Source organism: Cyprinus carpio, chromosome B7 (genome assembly GCF_018340385.1).
Source record: "Cyprinus carpio isolate SPL01 chromosome B7, ASM1834038v1, whole genome shotgun sequence".
Taxonomy (NCBI): Eukaryota; Metazoa; Chordata; class Actinopteri; order Cypriniformes; family Cyprinidae; genus Cyprinus; species Cyprinus carpio.
The window spans coordinates 9,167,151-9,186,457 of record NC_056603.1 but is presented as its reverse complement, the minus strand read 5'-3'; the positions used below and the strand labels follow the sequence as shown (position 1 = coordinate 9,186,457).

At 35.5% G+C, this 19,307-nt stretch overlaps 1 protein-coding gene and 1 pseudogene across 1 annotated transcript in view; one reads left to right on the top strand and one right to left on the bottom strand.

Moving 5' to 3' along the window:
• Positions 1 to 5,313, bottom strand: part of LOC109092602 (MLLT3 super elongation complex subunit) — a 43,522-nt gene extending 38,209 nt beyond the window's left edge. The window contains exons 1-2 of the mRNA XM_042727098.1: positions 5,153 to 5,313; positions 4,525 to 4,705 (exon numbers count right to left, since the gene is read on the bottom strand). Of these exons, the coding sequence (XP_042583032.1) occupies positions 4,525 to 4,705; positions 5,153 to 5,164 (193 nt within the window). The 5' untranslated portion in view covers positions 5,165 to 5,313. The remainder of the gene's footprint in view (positions 1 to 4,524; positions 4,706 to 5,152) is intronic.
• Positions 5,314 to 10,487: 5,174 nt separating this feature from the next.
• The window catches only part of LOC109073660, a 40,878-nt pseudogene continuing 32,058 nt past the window's right edge, over positions 10,488 to 19,307 (top strand).

Below are 19,307 nucleotides of genomic sequence, written 5' to 3'. Positions count from 1 at the left end.
TATCCATTGTTTTTTTTTTTCGGTTAGGTTGGTTGCGATGCGTGTAGCTACACTACACAGTACACAGTCTTGTACCTTTGTCATTTTTCAAACACTGTTTTACTTCAAATCTAAGTTTGTAATGTTGTGATTCACCTTATAACTGGCTGGTTTGATTAGTGGCTTATAACTCTTTAACAAAAGACTTTTTAAAAATCTCTATAGGAAAAATGAAAGCGATGTCAAAGCTGTTGAAAAGTGGCCAGACAGTGTTAAACTCTATTGAGTGTTGCATTTCTCCCATTCATATATTTATGAGTGCCTCTGTTATGCTGTCTCTTATCAGTAGGTAACACTCTAGCAACCACTTACCACAACCTAGCAACACAGTAAAAACCACTCAGATCACCTTATCAATAGAAAAGGACAAATACTGAGCAGGTTTTCCAGCCCACTCTTGCATCACAGCAGTTAGTTTTTCCACAAGCAATCTCTATCTACTTTTTTTGTTCCTATGATAGTTCAATTATCAGAGGCACATCCTTTACTAACCTTAAAATAATGATTCTTCCCCTCAAAGAGACATTTTTTTAGTCTCGTCTCTGCTCCCATCTGGGTAAGAAAGCCAACTCTGCGTTTACATCACAAAGATTGAAGGACTATTTACTCAATACTATATAACACCAGAAAGCAAAGATAAAGCTGTATTGGGCTGCTGCAGTAAAACACAAGAAGGATGGTGTTATTTTAAGCTCTTCCAGCAATTGGACTCAAGTGTACTGTCAAGCCTAGCGAATAAAGAGACACACTGGCATGGTCCACTGATGTAATGATACAATCTTATTTTATCATTCCCTCTTTCATACCCTCAGCAATAAAAAGGCTAAATAAATTCAGTTAATACAAAAATACAGCACACACTTTCTGCGGACCCCCATCACCTAGTGTGGGCAGCCATTTCCTTTGGTATATATCTGAATTGGATGTCTAATTGACTCTGGATGTTTGTGTGCCTGGCTAAAAGACTAGAAACATCAATGTTTTCCACTGCAAAATAGTAGGTGGCGACTTGTCACAAACCAAAAGCCAGATATTTTTCAGCGTATAACTGGCATAGATGGGTGCAGGTGAAATGAACGTCCATGTTCCACTCCATTTATTTGGGTTTGTTGCCCCCCTATTCCTGCGCCAGCACAAAATATCAGGTTTCCAAGGCTACACAGCATGCCTGATAATCATGGTTGTTCGGTCCCTTTATCCCAGCCAAAAAAACACTTTCCACCTTTGTTTAAATGTCCAGGTAGCCATGATTTCTAAAATTGGGAATCATCACATGCCATGTCCATGAAAGAACCAATCACAAATCTTTAAAAAAGCAACATTTTACACAAAAAAGAAAATTCTGTGATCATTGTGTCATTCCAAACCGGTCTGACTTTCATTCTTCACACAAAGATGAAACATAAATATCCTTAAGTCAATAATGTCCAGTGTTGTATTGTCCATTTTACAGAATTAGAAGTCTTACTGGTTTGGAAAGACATAAGGGTGTATAAATGACAACATCATTTATTTCTTGGTGTACTAACTCTTTAAAGCAAAGCTTTCTGTCCAGCAACATCTAGCAGGGCAGACTTTTATTTTTTTCTCCTAATGACATTCTGAGTAACTATGAGAAAGGCTCAAGGAAGCACATAACCCCCGTGAGAGACAGGGAGGCAACATGTAATCTACAACAGCTGTGAAAGGGGTAACATCGAATACTCCTAAGGCTTCAAACACAAAACAAGGAGAGAGAAAAGGGACTTACAGCCACAGAACACACCCTCTAGAGTAAAGAGTTTTGGAGAACTCAATGAGTGTGTGAGCAGCTGTTCCTTTCGGGGCAGTATGGTGAGACTGTTGGTATTAAACTGTCAAACACAAGCCTGTCTGTGCACTAGGTTTCCCTCTAACTTCCCCTCGGCTCGTCTCGACACCGGCTAACACTGATCAAAGCCCTGAGGAGGGAGAGGCGGGGGAGAAGGGGGTGGTGTAGCCTCCCGGGACCCCAAATAATAAGCCTGACTGTTTACCTTACAAGCGCACCATAAATTCTAGGTCTAAGAAAGCAGGTTTCTGTATCCATCCCCTCCACGGAGAGACCGAGAGAGAGAGAGTCCTGTTGTGAATTATCTGCTGAGTACGGAGAAGGCCACATGGGGTGTTTACTGAAGTCTATTTTTCACGGCGTTGAAGAAAATGTAAATATTCAAAGTGTTTATTCATCACTGTTTGACTTATTCTGGGTCTAATTAGGACTAAAATGTAACGCTAAAGACATTTCAGGTCCATATTTCAAAGGAAATCCTATTTCAAGTGTCATTATCATAAAGTATGTAAATCTATCTACATTAACTTGAGTGATTTAAACCCTCTTCGTTGAGTTCATCCCGAAGCAAACACTTTGTAGGATCCATGAATAAAGCTGGAGACCTCAGGAAGTACTTAGGCTACTACTTCGTCACAGCGCAAAAACATTTTAGGGTGCATATCGTATACTTCCAAGGGGGCGTTTGGTAGAATCTCCTAAAAGCTGGTGTCATAAGGCAGGATTTATTAGAGGTTAAGTATCCCCCTGTTGCTTTTGGATTTTTTTCAGCAGCCCTTGTAAGACATTTGTCAAAGAAAAGGGAAGAGGGGCTAGAAGTTCAAGCAAACCCACATTTAGTGTACTTCTTGTCATCGAAGACCTTCAGGAGCAAGTTTAGAGTAGTTTCCAAATGAGGTCCGGCTCTTGATTTATAGCCTGTTTTAAGGTTTTGAGAAAATAAATATAGCAGGGGAGATTTCCACCACACTGTCATCACACGCATACAGCCGGAGAGCCAATTCAGAGCACACAACCCCTTCAGATCTTACGTAAACACAACAACCCTGTGGCATAAATCAAACCTGCGGCAGCGCACATAGTACGAGCGCTATAACGCAAAGGAATGGGGAAAATATTAGCATACATTTGAAGCCATGCATCTTGAGCTGTCCACAGAAGGAAAACAAACTTAAGTCCTTCTATGCAATTTTCCAATCTCTGTGGTTTGATTTTCCACCACGGTAATAAAACACAGTCTTAGAAAGTATCACATAAATATAATGTTGAATCAAAACAATTTAGCCGCAGCTCTGTCATGCAAGAATGAATGCAATTTACATTTCTGTGACGTGCATGAGAAAAAAAAAGGAAAACAGGTCACTGTTGTCTTGACGTAAACATGAACCTAACAAAATACTTAACGAAAACATTTGAAGATTTAACAACTGTTCTCAATAAAGTGCAAATGCCTGCCTGCGATCTAAATACCGTGTAATGACGACTGACTTTCTCCAGTGCTTATCACATCACAGCAAACTCAGCTTAAACACTTTGGGTGAGGGGAGGAAACCAGCAAATATTTTAATTAATTCCTTCCAAGGCTTTCATCAGCCGCTACTCCTAAATTCCTCCTTTCAGACCACCAGATGCTTTCATTCCCTCTCTCTCACTGTCCTGTTGTTGACTTTGTCTAATAATAGTATTATGAACTATAATAACTAGGGAAATGTTACAGGGGTTGAAATCATTATTATACACGACCACCTCCCTCCTGTGGTGATTGTGTAAAATGTAAATTTACAGGACAGAAAACACTTTGGAGGTAACTGTTTGGTAAAATAGTAAATGACAGAACTGGTATCTTCTGAATCAGTACAATTCAGGTTCTCGTGTTTGACATAATACCAGCCACAGATTTCATCAACATGTTAGAAAATCCAAAATTATCATGTGTGTCCAGATGGGGAGGGTTGTTGCATGCACCTCTACTGGACTCACAAAGACAGCACAATATGAGACAGTGTATAAAGCTACATTTTTTAACTAAAGCATTAGTTATGAATATAATTTTATTTCAAATTAAATGAGGGTGGGGTGACAATGGACTATAGGGCATAAAATTTGAATATTATATCACAATTTGAGACGCAATAAACAAAAACACAAACAAAATATGTATCTCGTGTTTATTAAGACCCGATAAAAAGTGTTCTATTCCCTTTTTCTCTTTATCAAAATGTACATTTACGAACTAAAGATGAACTTCTAGGATATTCTAGCGTGGTGCAAATACCTTAAGTGTTGTGAAAACCCTTAAATGTTCATGAGAACACAATATACGAGTTAACCAAACCAAAGGATTTAATTGCGTTAATATTCTAGAGCATTATTCTTGAAACTTTTGAGGAGTCGCGCACTGATTAACGCACGTTGTCGAAGGTAACATATGAAGAGAAATCAAATACTTACAGCGAAGGAAATAAGAAAAGCATGCAAAACATGTATTGCTAATAAACGTCTTTATATATGACTGGTCTCTTTTAGAAATGACAACCACTTTTTGTCCCTGCAGTGCTACAGTAGACAAGATCTGCATGCATCAAGTAGCCAAGGTGCAGTCAGTCTGGATCACACATATCCAGCTTAACTATTCAAGATAATTTAATGATATGTAATAGTAAACAGCTCCATACCTCTTTTTGGTCTCGGGAAACTTTCGTGTAGATGAAATACGACTTTCTCCACAAAATGCTGAATGTTGCTGTGCTCCGGTCCGCGGACAAACACCATCCAGTCGTGCGTAAAACCTTCCACGGTGGGTTTCTTTCGGACCTGGGCGCGATGACCGAGTTCCAGTTTCACCTGAACGGCACCCTAAAACACCCAAACGTTCACTTTATAATCATGTCGCCGGTTATTTATTATTAAAAACAAACAATCTGAGAGCGCGCGTCTTGAAACCACTGTATAGCCGCACAAATGCAAATAATTGTCAATGGTCGAATCATAAGTTTCTGGTATGTTATTTAGCCTCAACATACCAGACAAAAATGCTAAAAATATCGCATTCTGTCAGATTTCTGAATATTTGTTATTGGGTGCCCTTCTTTTGTTTGAAATCTTTCAAGCGCATCACTTTTGCAGACATGCACTAATGCAATGGAAACGCACGACTCCACTAGTTCTACTGTACTTGCGTATTCCGATGGAAATATGGCTGGAAAAGCCTCATATGCGTCTAATCGCCTTTCCAAACCAGACGAACACGGGCGCTGGAGAGCCAAAACATTGCACCGATATAGCAGGCAAAGCCCTACTCACCGAACTGGCCATTGTGGAGGCCACGGGGTAATGCTATTTCATGGAGAATTTGGTTTAAATAAGGACACCGAGGACTGTAGACGCCCGATGGCGGACATGGTCTTTTAATTGAGCTCTCTGAGTTTTCAAAGGCTGAGGAGTAAAGTGAGACGCATGCGCGTGAATGTCAGCGCGTGCAGTCCAGTCGCAGTCTGTGCGGCGCACGAGACGAGCCAATGGCAGCGCGAGCGAGTGAAAAGCCAACATTAACCCGTGTAAAACCACTTTTTCAGTGCTCAACAACACAGTAATTTATAGCTTGCGCTGTATTAAACATCTTAGATTAGTCTCCTGTTGGTTTTTATTTTGTTATCTTACATTACCCCTACATTTTCTATATTTCTATATATGTTTGTATGATATAGTTATGCTTTTCTACTGTTTAACAATTCATGTAGCTGTAATTAATATCAGCGTCATTTTTAAATAAAATGTTGGTGAGTAACACTAATACAGGCTTATAGAATATAAAGACTATGCCTAATATATACTTAATATGGCCTGTTGGTTTATATTGGATACACTGAAAAAGGTAGTAATTTTAACAGAAAAGTTAAAATGCTACAGTGAAAACCTGTTAATTGATTAGCTGTAATTTTTAAGGTTCAGGAAAAAAAAAAAAAAAAAAATAAATATATATATATATATATATATATCTACTTTTTAAAATACTCGTATATATATATATATACATACGTATACACAGAGCTGGGTAGTAACGGATTACATGTAATCTGGATTACGTAATCAGATTCCAAAACTCAAGTACTTGTAATAAGAGTAAACTACTTTTTAAAATACTCGTAATCAGACTACAATTACTTTTTTTATGGATTACATGATTACATATTATTTACACAATGGTAATAAGTTGTTTACAAATCATTGATTCTCCTAAATTTCCTTATTTTTAACGTTTATATTTTTTTCATAATAAACCTGCCGTTTATATACGTTCATGATTCTTCAAGTTTTTCTGGCGGAGAGGGGGAGGGGTGTCAGAATCGCGCCTTTAATCACTGGATGTACTGACATCATTTCATAAAAAAAAAAAAAAAAAAAAAATAGGAAAAATGTCAGTGTTCAGTGTAAGCTCTGCCTACCAAGGATGAATTTGCTGTCCACTGAAATCTTTGACCTAGCAAAGTTATTGCTGGGAATTTCAGTGTTCTTTAATATTTTTTTTTATAATGTTGATTTTTCTTAATTGTTACTACCTTATGCACTTCAGGTGTTTTGAGATGAAATATTGGACTTAGAAATTGTCTTTAATATATATATATATATATGATGTTTTTCATTTATATAGTCATATACACTTTTAGAGTTTTTTTTTTTTATTATTAAATATTTGACCTAGCAATTATATTGTTGTGAATTTCATGTTTTTCAATATTGGTTTTTGTAATGTAGCTGTTTTCTAAATTTACTTAATTATAAGTAAATATGCTTTAAAATCATAAGATGTGATTTTGTTTTATTCATTGTTACTAGCAAACACTAACAGCAAGGTACATTAGTGTTTGTATTTTGTAAGTGTTAACTGTCCATACATTGCACTTTAAAAAGAAGCTATTGTGGCTCTTGTTGGTGAATTAAATATATTTTTTGGACTATATTTTTTCTTTGTATCTGTCAAAATAGTACGAGATTAGGCTAATTCAATATATGTGATCTCAAATAAGGGTTAGCACAAATGTAATCTAAATGTAATCCAAAAGTAATCAGATTACGTTACCAGAAATGTGTAATCTAAGAGATTATATTACTGACTACAAATTTTGTCATGTAATCTGTAATCAGTAACTGATTACAATTAATAAGTAATCTACCCAGCTCTGTATATATATATATGTATATATGTATATATATATATATATATATAAGATACATGTAGTTTTACTGTTAAATTGGTTCAAATATTTTTCTTATATAATAAAAATTGTTACGTTTTAACACACACACACACACACACACACACACACACACACACACACACACCACACACACACACACACACATACATACATACATACATATATATATATATATATATATATATATATATATATATATATATATATATATATATATATATATATATATAGGCCTAGTGTGTGTGTTTACAATAATTCACATTTAATGTCATAAAATGTTATAACATTTGATAAATTTGCATAAAGAAAGGAAGGAAGAAAGAAAGAAACACCTCAATCTATGAAAGAAAAGTGTTTTTTCGCGTTAAATCTGAGATTGCCACAATGCACTTTAAATACATAAATTACACGATATATGTACGCAGTTACAATGTCAAGAAATAATTACGTTGACTTTAGATTAATATATCGCCTTTACAGTATGTTTGGTCCTCCACGCGCGCCGTAGAAGCATGTTGCCGGTTGGAGGGTTTCGCGAAAAAGTTAGCAAAGTGCATCTGAACGCCACTGGAATGTAGCAATTCTCTGGGTAATAAATAATAGCATGTGTGTCACATCAGCCTGCATGTTTATGGGATGCCCGCACTGTGACTGTAACAGAATAGTGATACTGACAGCTGTTTGTTAGCAGGTTCTCTGTATGACAGCAGTATAAACACGAACGTGTATCGAAATATTAGGAATTGAACAGCATCCGGCAGGTAGCTAAGCTTACAAACAATACTGAGGTGTCGGATGGTGATATTAAATGATATTATGGTTACAACATTACACTCCAACAAACAAAATACACAATAACACTTCGACACACAACCCTACTCTGGCGCATGTCCACTGTGTTAGTACCATAGTTTCATTAGAAAACTGACTTATTATACCAGCTAACTTAGTCTAGGCAGTCAAACTCAGCACCACTTAAACAATGATGCATTATTGTGGACACACAAGCAGTGCAGAGCAAGCAGTAAAGAGCCCAAGCCTTTGTGCATGTGGACAAGTAGCCAAAGGCTGGAAATCCCTGGAAAATGTTCAATTCTATGCTTTGCTGACAAAAGCGTGTGTAAAAATGATCTGATAAAACAAATAACTAGTTTGTCAAGATGTTTACACAAACCTCTACCTACAAGAATGACGTTAAAAGCTGAAAATGTGAGTCTAACGTGACAAAATATTATTTCATAACATTTTACAGCATTTTCTATATGCGTTGTCAACTGCCTGTCATTACTGAATGCAAGTAAATCTCAAGTTTCAACTAATAAATCGTAGTCTTTTTATCATGTTATATCAAAATATCACCCTTTTGCTGAATGACAATCTGCAGCAACATAGAAATCCACTTTTACTGTATTAAAGGAGCACTTGAACGTGTAGCATTAAGGCTTGTATTCTTCAATGAAGTCAATGAATTTCAAATTTTACCTGTTTGCCCAAACCAGTCTTTGCTGTCAGTAGCGCTGCTGTAGAAAAACTGTCATGGTGTATGGAAACACAGCAGGTATTTCATCACACACACGCAGTGCTTGCCTGTCAGATATCGGTCCCAGGAGGGGTGGGGCAGCATTTTAGAGCTTGCATTGTCTGCCGTGGTATAAACCTGAATCTCCAGTGGCCATCAGCCAGTGTCAGTCAAATCAACGGCTGGTAATCCCATTACCCTACACTGGGAGTCCATATGAGACAACATATGAGATGGCAGAGTCGGCGGTCCGCAACTGGACAGACACTGAAGCTTTGGCAAAAGTCGCTTGTGAATAATGCATCCCATTGATGTGGTCGCCAGTGCCATCTGTCAGATGGTTGTGTCTTCTGAGTTTAGATGCCAGCAGCAGACTATATGTCTCGGGCCTTTATTTAATTTCACCTTAGATTACATCAGTTTGAAGTGGTTTTTGTCCCGTTGCACCTGTTTGGCATGTTTGATCCCATGACACCTGTGATCTGAGTGATAACATGAGGTGGACGCACAGCTGTTTTTGAACAGATGATGTCAGTTTGCATGTCAGTTTCTTCATTTCAGGAAATGAGGGTTGAGTCTAAAAATGTGAAGTAAAGTTCCCATGACTTCATTTGCGGTTGCATGCCACACAATTAAGAAATCCTGTTCTTTCCAAATCTTTTGAATCTTAATGTCAGTAAGATGTCATTTGTTTTTTTGTTTGTTTGTTTTGTTTTAACACTACACTACCGTTTAAAAGTTTGGGGTCAGCAAGATGTTTGAAAGAAATGAATACCTTTATTAAGTATGAATGCATTAAATTGATGATCATAAGTGGCATTTATGATGTTACAGTGAAAAGATGTTCAAATAAACGCTGAACTTTCTATTCATCAAAGGTCTCATGAATAGTTTCATCATGTTTTTGATATTGTTATTAGTAAGACATGTTTCTTGTGCAGCAATTCAGCATATTAGAATGATTTCTGAAAGATCATGTGACACTGAAAATAATGGCTGCTTAAAATTCTGCTTTACCTATTACCGAGAAATTAATGGATTTTAAAATACATCCAAATAGAAAGTTGTTATTCAAAATTGTAATAATATTTCAAGATATTACTGTTTTTTTCTGTATTTTTGATTAAATAAATGCAGCCTTTGTGAGCATGAGAGGCTACTTTCAAAAACAATAACTTAAAGTCTTACAGACTCCAAATTTCCGTACAGTTCAATGAAAAGAAAATGGGGTAGAAACAATTTTAACCCACAAATTGCTAGTAAATTTTACTCTACAAATAAATAACACATTAAATTTGAAAGTAAGAAAACTGAAATAGTATTTTCTTGTAAAACCACTACAGGGGCCTGTTTCATAAAACAAGTTTACCAAATAAGCCAGGCTTATTTCACTTAGTCTGACTTATTTTGAACCAAATCAATTTACAATAAGTCAGACTAATTGAAATAAACCTGGCTTATTTGTTATTATATTGTTTTATGAAACAGCCCCCAGGTATTTTTCTTTATTTTCAAATTGTCTTTTTTTTTTTTTTTACAGTGTAGTGTAGTTTCTTTGCATTGCTAGCACACATTTCTGGTTTTATTGTATGCCATTTATCAAAAATGATCATTCTGAAGAAATGTTTTGCTTCCTAAATGGCTACAGCTCTTACCTTTTCAACACCTATTTTTCTGCATTTTGTCATCTTGAGACAATTGTTCCAAGATCCAATCAAATCCTCTAGGATAAGATTGACTTTGAGTACTTTATTTTTTGCAATTGAATTTCCAGTTTCTCTCAAAAATATGCCTCATTTTGCAAGTAAACAGGGCTGGGAATCTGTTTTTAAGTTGATTAAATTACCAATTCCATATGCTGTTTGTTTTTAGTATGGGGCATCATTTGTGATTTCTGGAGATGAGTGAAACTTTGAAGACCAGGTTTGAGTTTCCCAGCTCCTTCATTCAAGCCCAGGTAAAGCACTCAAAAACAGACAAGTTTAAACAAGGTTCTGATACCACAGCAATTCAATGAAAAGCTTGTCTATACCACAAAACGTGTCAGTCTTGAAGAAATCCATTCCTGTGGATGTGTAAATTTGATTAACTCTTTTGTTTAGTTTGCTCAAGGCATGTGAAGAACCAGATTTTCTGCCTGATCAGTAAGGAACAGGTTTTATTTTTTTTGGCTTGTTTATTCTAGACTGTGAGGACACTGGTCACTGCAGTGCTGAAAGAGAAAGGCCAAAATGAATGCATTTGTCAGACCACAGCTAAAGTAAGTTCTCGTGATCTTGCATATGAAGATTATATCACATCATGATTGGGACACATAGTTCAAATGGCACCTTTAGGACTTCTATGGCGATGCTCCTTATACAAATAGGACATAATTTTCTCTTTCTTTAACACATTTAAGTCCATATTATAGTGTCAAAGGTGGATCTAGATGCATTTTCAAATGGGATTTGTTTTTGTGAAACCTTATCAGCATCTTCAGGCACTGACCTCTCCCTTTTTTAACTCTGGAATTAGTCTTTGTTTAAATGGAAAACATTATAGCATCAAGTGATGTGCACTTTTGATGTTAAAATGCTGTTTTCTATCCCAGTTCAGTATGCAAAGAAAACTACTGGTAAGCATGTTGTATAATGCATTTATATTTCCCAGAAGAGTTTTAATATGTGGCTCTGTACATTAATACAGTACATTTATAAGAGAACTGTAATTATACCTGCCATTTTTGAAAAACAAACCAGAAAATGTGGTTTGCTGTTAACCTAAACCATAAACAGCACAGACGAACAGGTATTTAATAGAATAGGTCTTTTTGGTTTGACTGATGTTTTTAAGCATTTATACATTCACACTCTTCACACTGACAACTCAAACTGTATATCTGAAGTCGTGAAAGTACTTAATGGTAGGTAATTATTGTGTTAATCACATGGAGGTGGGGAAATTGTCAACAACTGAATCTCTGGTTTTGTAGATGTGAGGCAAGTTACAATTAAATGATTTTGAAATGAGAAAAGAAGCAGTTTTCTTTCCTGTGTTCCTATACATTACTGTTCAGGAGTTTTGGGCATCTAGATTTTTTTTTTTTTTTTTTTTTGAAAGACGTCTTTTATGCTTATCAATGCTGATTTTATTTGATCAAGAATACAGTTAAAAAAGGGGTATTATGAAATATTATTACAATTTAAAATACATATTTTCTGTTTTAATATTTTTTAAATTGTCATTTATTCGACTGATGACAAAGCTTATTTTTCAGCAGTTAAAAAATGCTGATTAATATTTTTGAGGAAATACGTGTACTGGGATGCATTTGTTTACAGGATTTTTTAATGAATAGAAAGTTCGAAAGAACAACATTTATATAAAATAGAAATCTTTTGTAACATTAAAATGCTTTTAAAGCATATTTTTCTAGACTGTAATACTTCTACTCTTGTGAGAAACATGTTTTATTTTGTTAATACGTTTGAAAAGGTTTTTAATCAGGTAAATGCAAATTTAGTTCTAAGTTGGTGTTTTTTTATGATGGTTTTTTTTTTCGTAAACATCTTATTTAGTTTTTGTTTTTGAATAACTATAACCTGGCTCTCACCAGTAACCATAGAAGCTGATATGATGTTAAAAAAGGAAATAATTTTTTATTTACTGGCACTTTTGGGAATGAAAATGCATCCTTCTTGAATAAAGTTATTCATTTCTTAAAGGGGTCATATGACGTTGCTAAAAAGAAATTTTTTTTGTGTAATGAAATGTGCTTATGCGGTTAAGGTTCAAAAAACATTATTTGTTGCTCCTCTATGCCCCACCTTTCTGAAACACGTCGTTTTTTACAAAGCTCATCGGTCTGAAAAGTGAGGTGCGTTGTGATTGGCCGAATTCCTCAAGCGTGTGACGGAAATGTTACGCCCCTTACCATACTGTGATGCCGTGTTTCCCGGCATGACAAGACAAAACCAATAAAACCCATTACAAACGAGGCATTGTTGCATCCAGTGGGGGCATAATTACTGATTATAATGACTTAAACTGTGTTTTTACATGTTGCGTATTGTGCTGCATAAACATAAAACAATGTCTGCATTTGTGATTGGAGAAATGACAAACAACAAACACTACTCTACACTGCTTAAAACTCGCATTTGAATCGTCATTGGCAAATTCTTTAAATATGAAAACAGACTTACAGACTGTGAGTCAGAAGTGCCAGACTGTCCTTGCAAAGTTGGAATTGCCCCACTTTATAGAAACAGACACTGGCTTTGTAGGCTACTCTCACAGGAAACAGTCCTCGTCCTCCGTAAAATGCGCTGCACACATCTGAATATTTGGGTTGAACTATTCTGGAACAGTGTTATAAATACAACTTAACCACTGATTTCTAGTTGTGTCCTCTTTTGGAAGACCAAACTATGTAGCTTCACTTTCACAAGAAACACACAGTGACTCCACAACATGGCGCTGGCTGCAACAACAATACTACAGCGAGAATAAAAGTTACGCCTCCTTTCTTTGGGTGAACATTTGAGCGGCGTTATGCAAATCTTCTCACATATGAGAAATGATGTACACTAGGAACAAGTTGCTTTGTTTAATTGGCCTATTAATTGATTAATATGATTCTTTTTTTTTTTTTTAATCTAACAGACCACATCCATCTGATGCTTTTAAAATATCCTAAAATTAAATCTAACCCTAAAGCACAAACAAACACAGATGCTTTATTGGTTGATTGCTGCTGTAATGTGCTTACCGTATTGTGTTTTTAAAGGATTACCTCAGTTATCTGCCCACACACTTCCTTTTTCCTTTGAGTTGGACTCTTGGATGAAGATAAGAAACAGACTGAGGGTGCACATCTGCATATTCAGAAATTTGAGAAAAAAACAAACAAAAAAACATCTAAAATGCAGTCTGCTCCATCAGTCAGCTCATGTGTCTCCAACACACACACACACACTCACTGCTGCTGCTGTCATCACTGTCACACGGAGCAGCTACCCACACAATGTACCCTTTTATCATACAGACCTGAATTTTAAAGGAAGAGTTCACCCAAAAATAAACATTCTGTCATTATTTACCCACCCCCATGTCATTTCAGACCTGTATGCTGTTTTTCTTCAGTGGAACACAGAAGTAGATATTTTTGATATATCGCTATGCAACTTTTGCCTTACAACAGCAGTTCACAGTGACCAGAGGCTGTAAAGCTCCATAAATGACAAAAAACACATAAAGCACCATAAAAATAATCAATATGACTACACATTCCAGAAGCCATATAGCACATAAGCCCCATATATAATTTTATGCAGTTTTTTTGGTGTTTTTTTTTTTTTTTTAAATCTTGCATCACTATGAACTGCTGCTGTATAGCAGAAGTTGTGTAATGATTAAAAATGTCTACTTTTTTGTTCCATATATATATATATATATATATATATATATAGTATATATATTTAATATATATACTATATATATATATATATATATATATATATATATATATATATATATATATATATATATATATATATTGCCTTTTTTAATATTACTTATTATTTTAATATTTATTTAAAAAAATTTAATTAATAATTAAACAATTTGAAAAACCCACGTGCAATCACTTTTTTTTATTTTAAAAATGGTAAAAGGTATTTTTAGCAAAGGAAATTGGGTATCAATAACAAAAAACTACCAAAATGAATCTACTTGCCTCAATTACCTCAGCATTATTATATTTTTTAACCTTTTATGCTGCTTTTATTGATAGGATAATATAGTGAAATATTAACAACTGCTTTAACAATTGATTTGCCTGTTTGAGAACCAGCAGCTTTGACAATAACTTCAGCATTTCAACATTATGTAGATTTCATTTAGAGCTCATTAAGCACTAATGCCACATTTATTTTCAGCATGGGCTGTTTCATGCACATTGTCCCAAATAATCCAGCAATAAATTGGTACAGTGCATAAGCTGATTGAAATGTTGAAAATTGGAGCGTTATGGCTTTGCTATGCGCAGTGCGTACAAGGCTCACGAAAGAGCCTAGATGAAAGCTGGTAAGATGAATTTCCTTTCACTGTGGAGTTATGTTTTCCCTCCTGGTAAAATATACAGTAATCAAACCCATAGGAGCTGAGAACCGTACAGTCAGACTTGAGAGAGCCGGGAAGGAGGGATGAAAGAAAACACGGCACATGTTGTCACGCAGAGGTGATTTATAATGTATGAGAAACACTCCACCTGTATTCTCGTTAGGGAATGAGAGCTTTGTTTCTTGCATCCCAATATGTCACTGGCTACATTTTTCGAGTAGCATACTACTAGTACTATTTCTGCTGTATATAGTATGTAAACTATGCAAAGTATGATTTTAAGAACCAAATGACCTCTTACATTGGCTAAAATGTGCAACGTTAAACCAGAACATACAATGTAATGTTTGACTTGACTTTAAAATACCAGAAGTAACATCAAAAAGTCATTTTAACATCATTATATATTGCTTATTTGTTCAGATTGTTGAGATCTAAGACATTTTTATGCAAAATTGGTTAAAAAAAAAAACACTGTTGCATACTATTGTTTGAATCAATATTCAGTAGTACACTTTCATTCTATTACCACATACTCAAATATAGCCCTTCTTTGTCTGTCTTTCAATAAACAGATGTTATGCAATTTAAAAATTAAAAAATTAAAAAAAACTTATCAAACCTTATCTTAAATTATATTGAATGTTTGCAATTATTTTTTGTTGCAAAATCGAGCTGATTCATTTTGTCTTAACAGATTGTATGCGCTTCAGTGATGGATTATGGTTTTTCTCGGGTAGTATCTGCTGATGTTGACTGTTTTGTTTCTTGCCTGGGCAGGAATGTTGAAGGGCTGATCAAAGTGGTCGGGAGGCTGCTACAGATCCAGGCAAGTCAGCGGGATAACGGAGCAAGCTTCACCTGTCCATATTCAATTAGGTGAGTGCCTTTTCCAAGTGCAACAGCTCCTGCCAGTTTTTTTTTTTTTTCTTCAAAACTCTCACCCTTGCCCATGTCTAGTCATATTGGATTTTAAACATACAAAACGATTTGCTATGGGCAACAGAATATGATACAACACTGCTCTTTTAAATATATGTAAATGACAAATTTCTTGGTTGAACTACCATTAAAAAGTTTGGGGTTTGTAAGATTTTATAAAATGTTTTATTTCATTAATTATTATAGTTTCACCAAGGCTGCATTTATTTAATCAAAATACAGTAAAATATTAATATTGTGAGATATTATAATAAATTAAAAGAACTGTTTTCTAATGCAGTATATTATAAAATCTAATTTAATCCTGTGACAGCAAAGCTGAATCTTTTGCTCAAGGAACATTTCTTATCACAGTTAAAACAGTTATGTTTTTTTTTTTCTGGTAACCAGGATATATTTTTTAGGATTCCTTAATGAATATAAATTTTTTAAATAAAATAAACATTTTGTAACATTAATAAATATCTTTACTGTCACGTTTGATCAATTTAAAACATCCTTCCTGAATAAAAGTAATAATTTGTTGTTGTTTTTTTTTAAATCTTTCTGATCCCAAACTTTTGAACGGTAATGTATCTATCACAATGAGGTTATGTGACCTCTGAGAAAACACTTTTAAGAAACCAAGGTTTTGTTCACATTTGAAGATTTCTAGAACCAGTTTGCACTTTCTGACCATTACTTACAGGTTCCATCATGCATGTGTTTTTGTTTGTTTGTTTATTTATTTGAATTAATCCTGGTTTATATGACCTCTCATGATGACTTTATAATGAATCAAATGACTCTGCATGTCATTTTTCTCCTTCTCTGTCGAGTTCCTCCCTGGTGTGAAGATGAATGGGTTGAGGGCTCTGTGCTGGCCTGGGGTTGGTACTTGGCCTTTAGCACGGGTGGGCACTGAGGGAGGGCTTGAGGATTAATGGAAGATGCCCACTGGTGCTCATTGTGTCCGTCTGCTCGATGGCTCCTCTGCAATCTGCTCTGGGGTCACAAAGCCACTTTCTGTAGATATCCAACAGAAGCAGAGTGGGTTAAGGTGGGGTTGTGTATGGCTTGTAGTAGAAGAATAAATCAACTCTGTTTCCTCAGAAAAAAGATGAAAAGAACAAACTAAAAACATATAAATTATTTGAAACATTCACATTATTTAAATTATAATCCTCTCCAACAAAACACTTAAATTTTCAAAAACACACTTTTATGCTCTCCAAGGCTGCATTTATTTGATCAAACATACAGTAGAAGCAGTAATATTTTGAAATATTATTACAATATAATATAACTGTTTCTATTGTAATGTATTTTTAAAATGTAACTAATTCCTGCAATGGCAAAGATTAATTTTCAGCAACATTATTAGAGACTTCAGTGTCACATGATCCTTCAGAAATCATTCTAATATGCTGATTTGGTGCTTATAAAATGATATTATTATCAGTGTTGACTGTTGTGCTGCTTAATTTTGTATTACATTTTTTCAGGATTTTTGATGAACAGAAAGTTCAAAAGAACAGCATTTATTTTAAAGATTTTTTTGTAACATAAAAACTATTTACTGTAACTTTTGATAAATTTGATGCATTCTTACTGAATCAAAGTATTTATTTCTTTAAAAATAAATTTACTGACCCCAAACATTTGAACAGCAGTGTATAATCACTGTATTTTTTTTCTTTTCTTTTTCTTTTTTTTTTTTTTTTTTTTGACTAAAACTCAGTATATTACAAACAGATGGTAATTCAGTAAATGTTGACAGTAATTTGTTAGACTGATTTAAATAATCTGGGAGGCTGAGAGCATTAAAATAACTGAAAAAATAGCCATTTGTTCGTGAGTGGTCATACAGTACTGTATGTAATATGTTGCATTTTTTCTTTGTTTTGTCCAGCAAAGGCACAAAAGAAGGATGTGTTGTCTATTATTTTCTTTGTTTTATTTTTGTAATATTTTTTCCTCTTCAGAGTGCAAACTCACAATTCAGGAATACATCAAATCAAATACATTTAATTCACTGTGGTGTATGTTCAGGCCAACTTCTGTAGACTCAAACTTTCAAATTCTCCTCGCCTGCTGGAGTTTTAAACATGGTTAAGGAGCTGCGCTCTAAACTTTCAGTTCAGATAAGTGAGATGGAGGTCAATGTGTCAGCCAGCCATTGTCTGGCAGATAATGTTGTGGCTGTCTGCCGAAAACCGCCTCTGATGGATGAACCCTGATAATGTGATGGCTGCACCAGTTGGCCGGGGAACAAGAAGAGATAGATGAGCAAATGTTTGAACTGTAGGATGTCTGTGGAGGGAGTGGAGAGCTTTGGTACAGCCCTAACATCTGGCTGGAGGTGACTCAGACCATAAATTTAAGTGCTGAAAGACTGTTTACCATGTAGAGGATCTTCAAGGTAGCTTTATAAAATATGTTCCTGTCTGACCCAGTGCCAAAGGCACACACAAACACCATGATCAGGGATTTGGATGAGTTCATTAATCTTGGATAAAAGAGAATGTGTGTTTGTTGATAAAAGGGCCTTCATTTGTATGTTAGCATTAAGGATAGACATTAATCAACAGCATAGAATAAGAGGGAAAGACATAAACTGCAATAAGGTGGCTGATGCATTAAAGCAATAGTTGAAAATTTACTCACCCTGAGGCCATCCAAGATGTAGATTACTTTGTCTCTTTATCAGAACAGATTTGACGAAATTTAGCATTACATCACTTGATCGCCAATGGATCCTCTGTAGTGAATGGGTGCCGTCAGAATGAGAGTTGATAAAAACATCACAGTAATCCACAATTAAACTGCTCCTGGCCAAAATACAAGTCCATAATAACACCTACTACAGCTGTTTTGACTCTCCTTCTGACGGCACCCATGTACTGTAGAGGATCCATTTGTGAGCATTTCTCCGAATCGGTTTTCTCCAAAACATTCACTCTTTCTGTTCCTCTCTTGTGGAATGAGCTGCCAACCTCCACCCGAAATGCTTAGGCCACAATTCACAAATACTGACGTTTAATTATGTGCTTGATTTTTTTAGGACCTTCCCTCACCCCTACATCACAGTTCTGGAAAACCGTCCCGACTGCTGGCCCGCTCAGCTCCAGGAAATTGATGACTTCCTTCAGCTGGCTACAGACAAGTATGAAATCTCATTTAAGTCTATTATCAACCTCAACCAAGTACTATATAAAATGTGACCCTGGACCACAAAACCAGTCATATGGGTCAATTTCTCAAAGTTGAGATTTATACATCATCTCAGTATAAGGGTCACAAATGTCAGTGAGGTAGACCATGTTTCGGGGCTTTTGTATCCCTTTGCTATATTGATGCTTCCTAAAATCTGTAATAACAGGACAGATTGAATATGATTTCTTTTTAAACCTTTACAAGTTAAATTGTGTCTATATTGTGTGTTTTCTTTAGAGATGAGCCTGTATATGTGGAAATGTTTGTACCTTTTCTTCGTTACATGTACTGTGAGCCCCAGATGTTGTCAGAAAATGCCCTGCTCAGACACAGCCTCCTCAGGGTCCTGCTCCAGCCACGAGGGGCTCCTGAGCCAGACAGCCTGTACGAAAAAGGGGTCTGTGGGTTAATACGCAGCCTCTTTGACCTGCTTCCATACATGCTGGTAAGCTGGCGGATGATTTCTGATGTGCTGAGC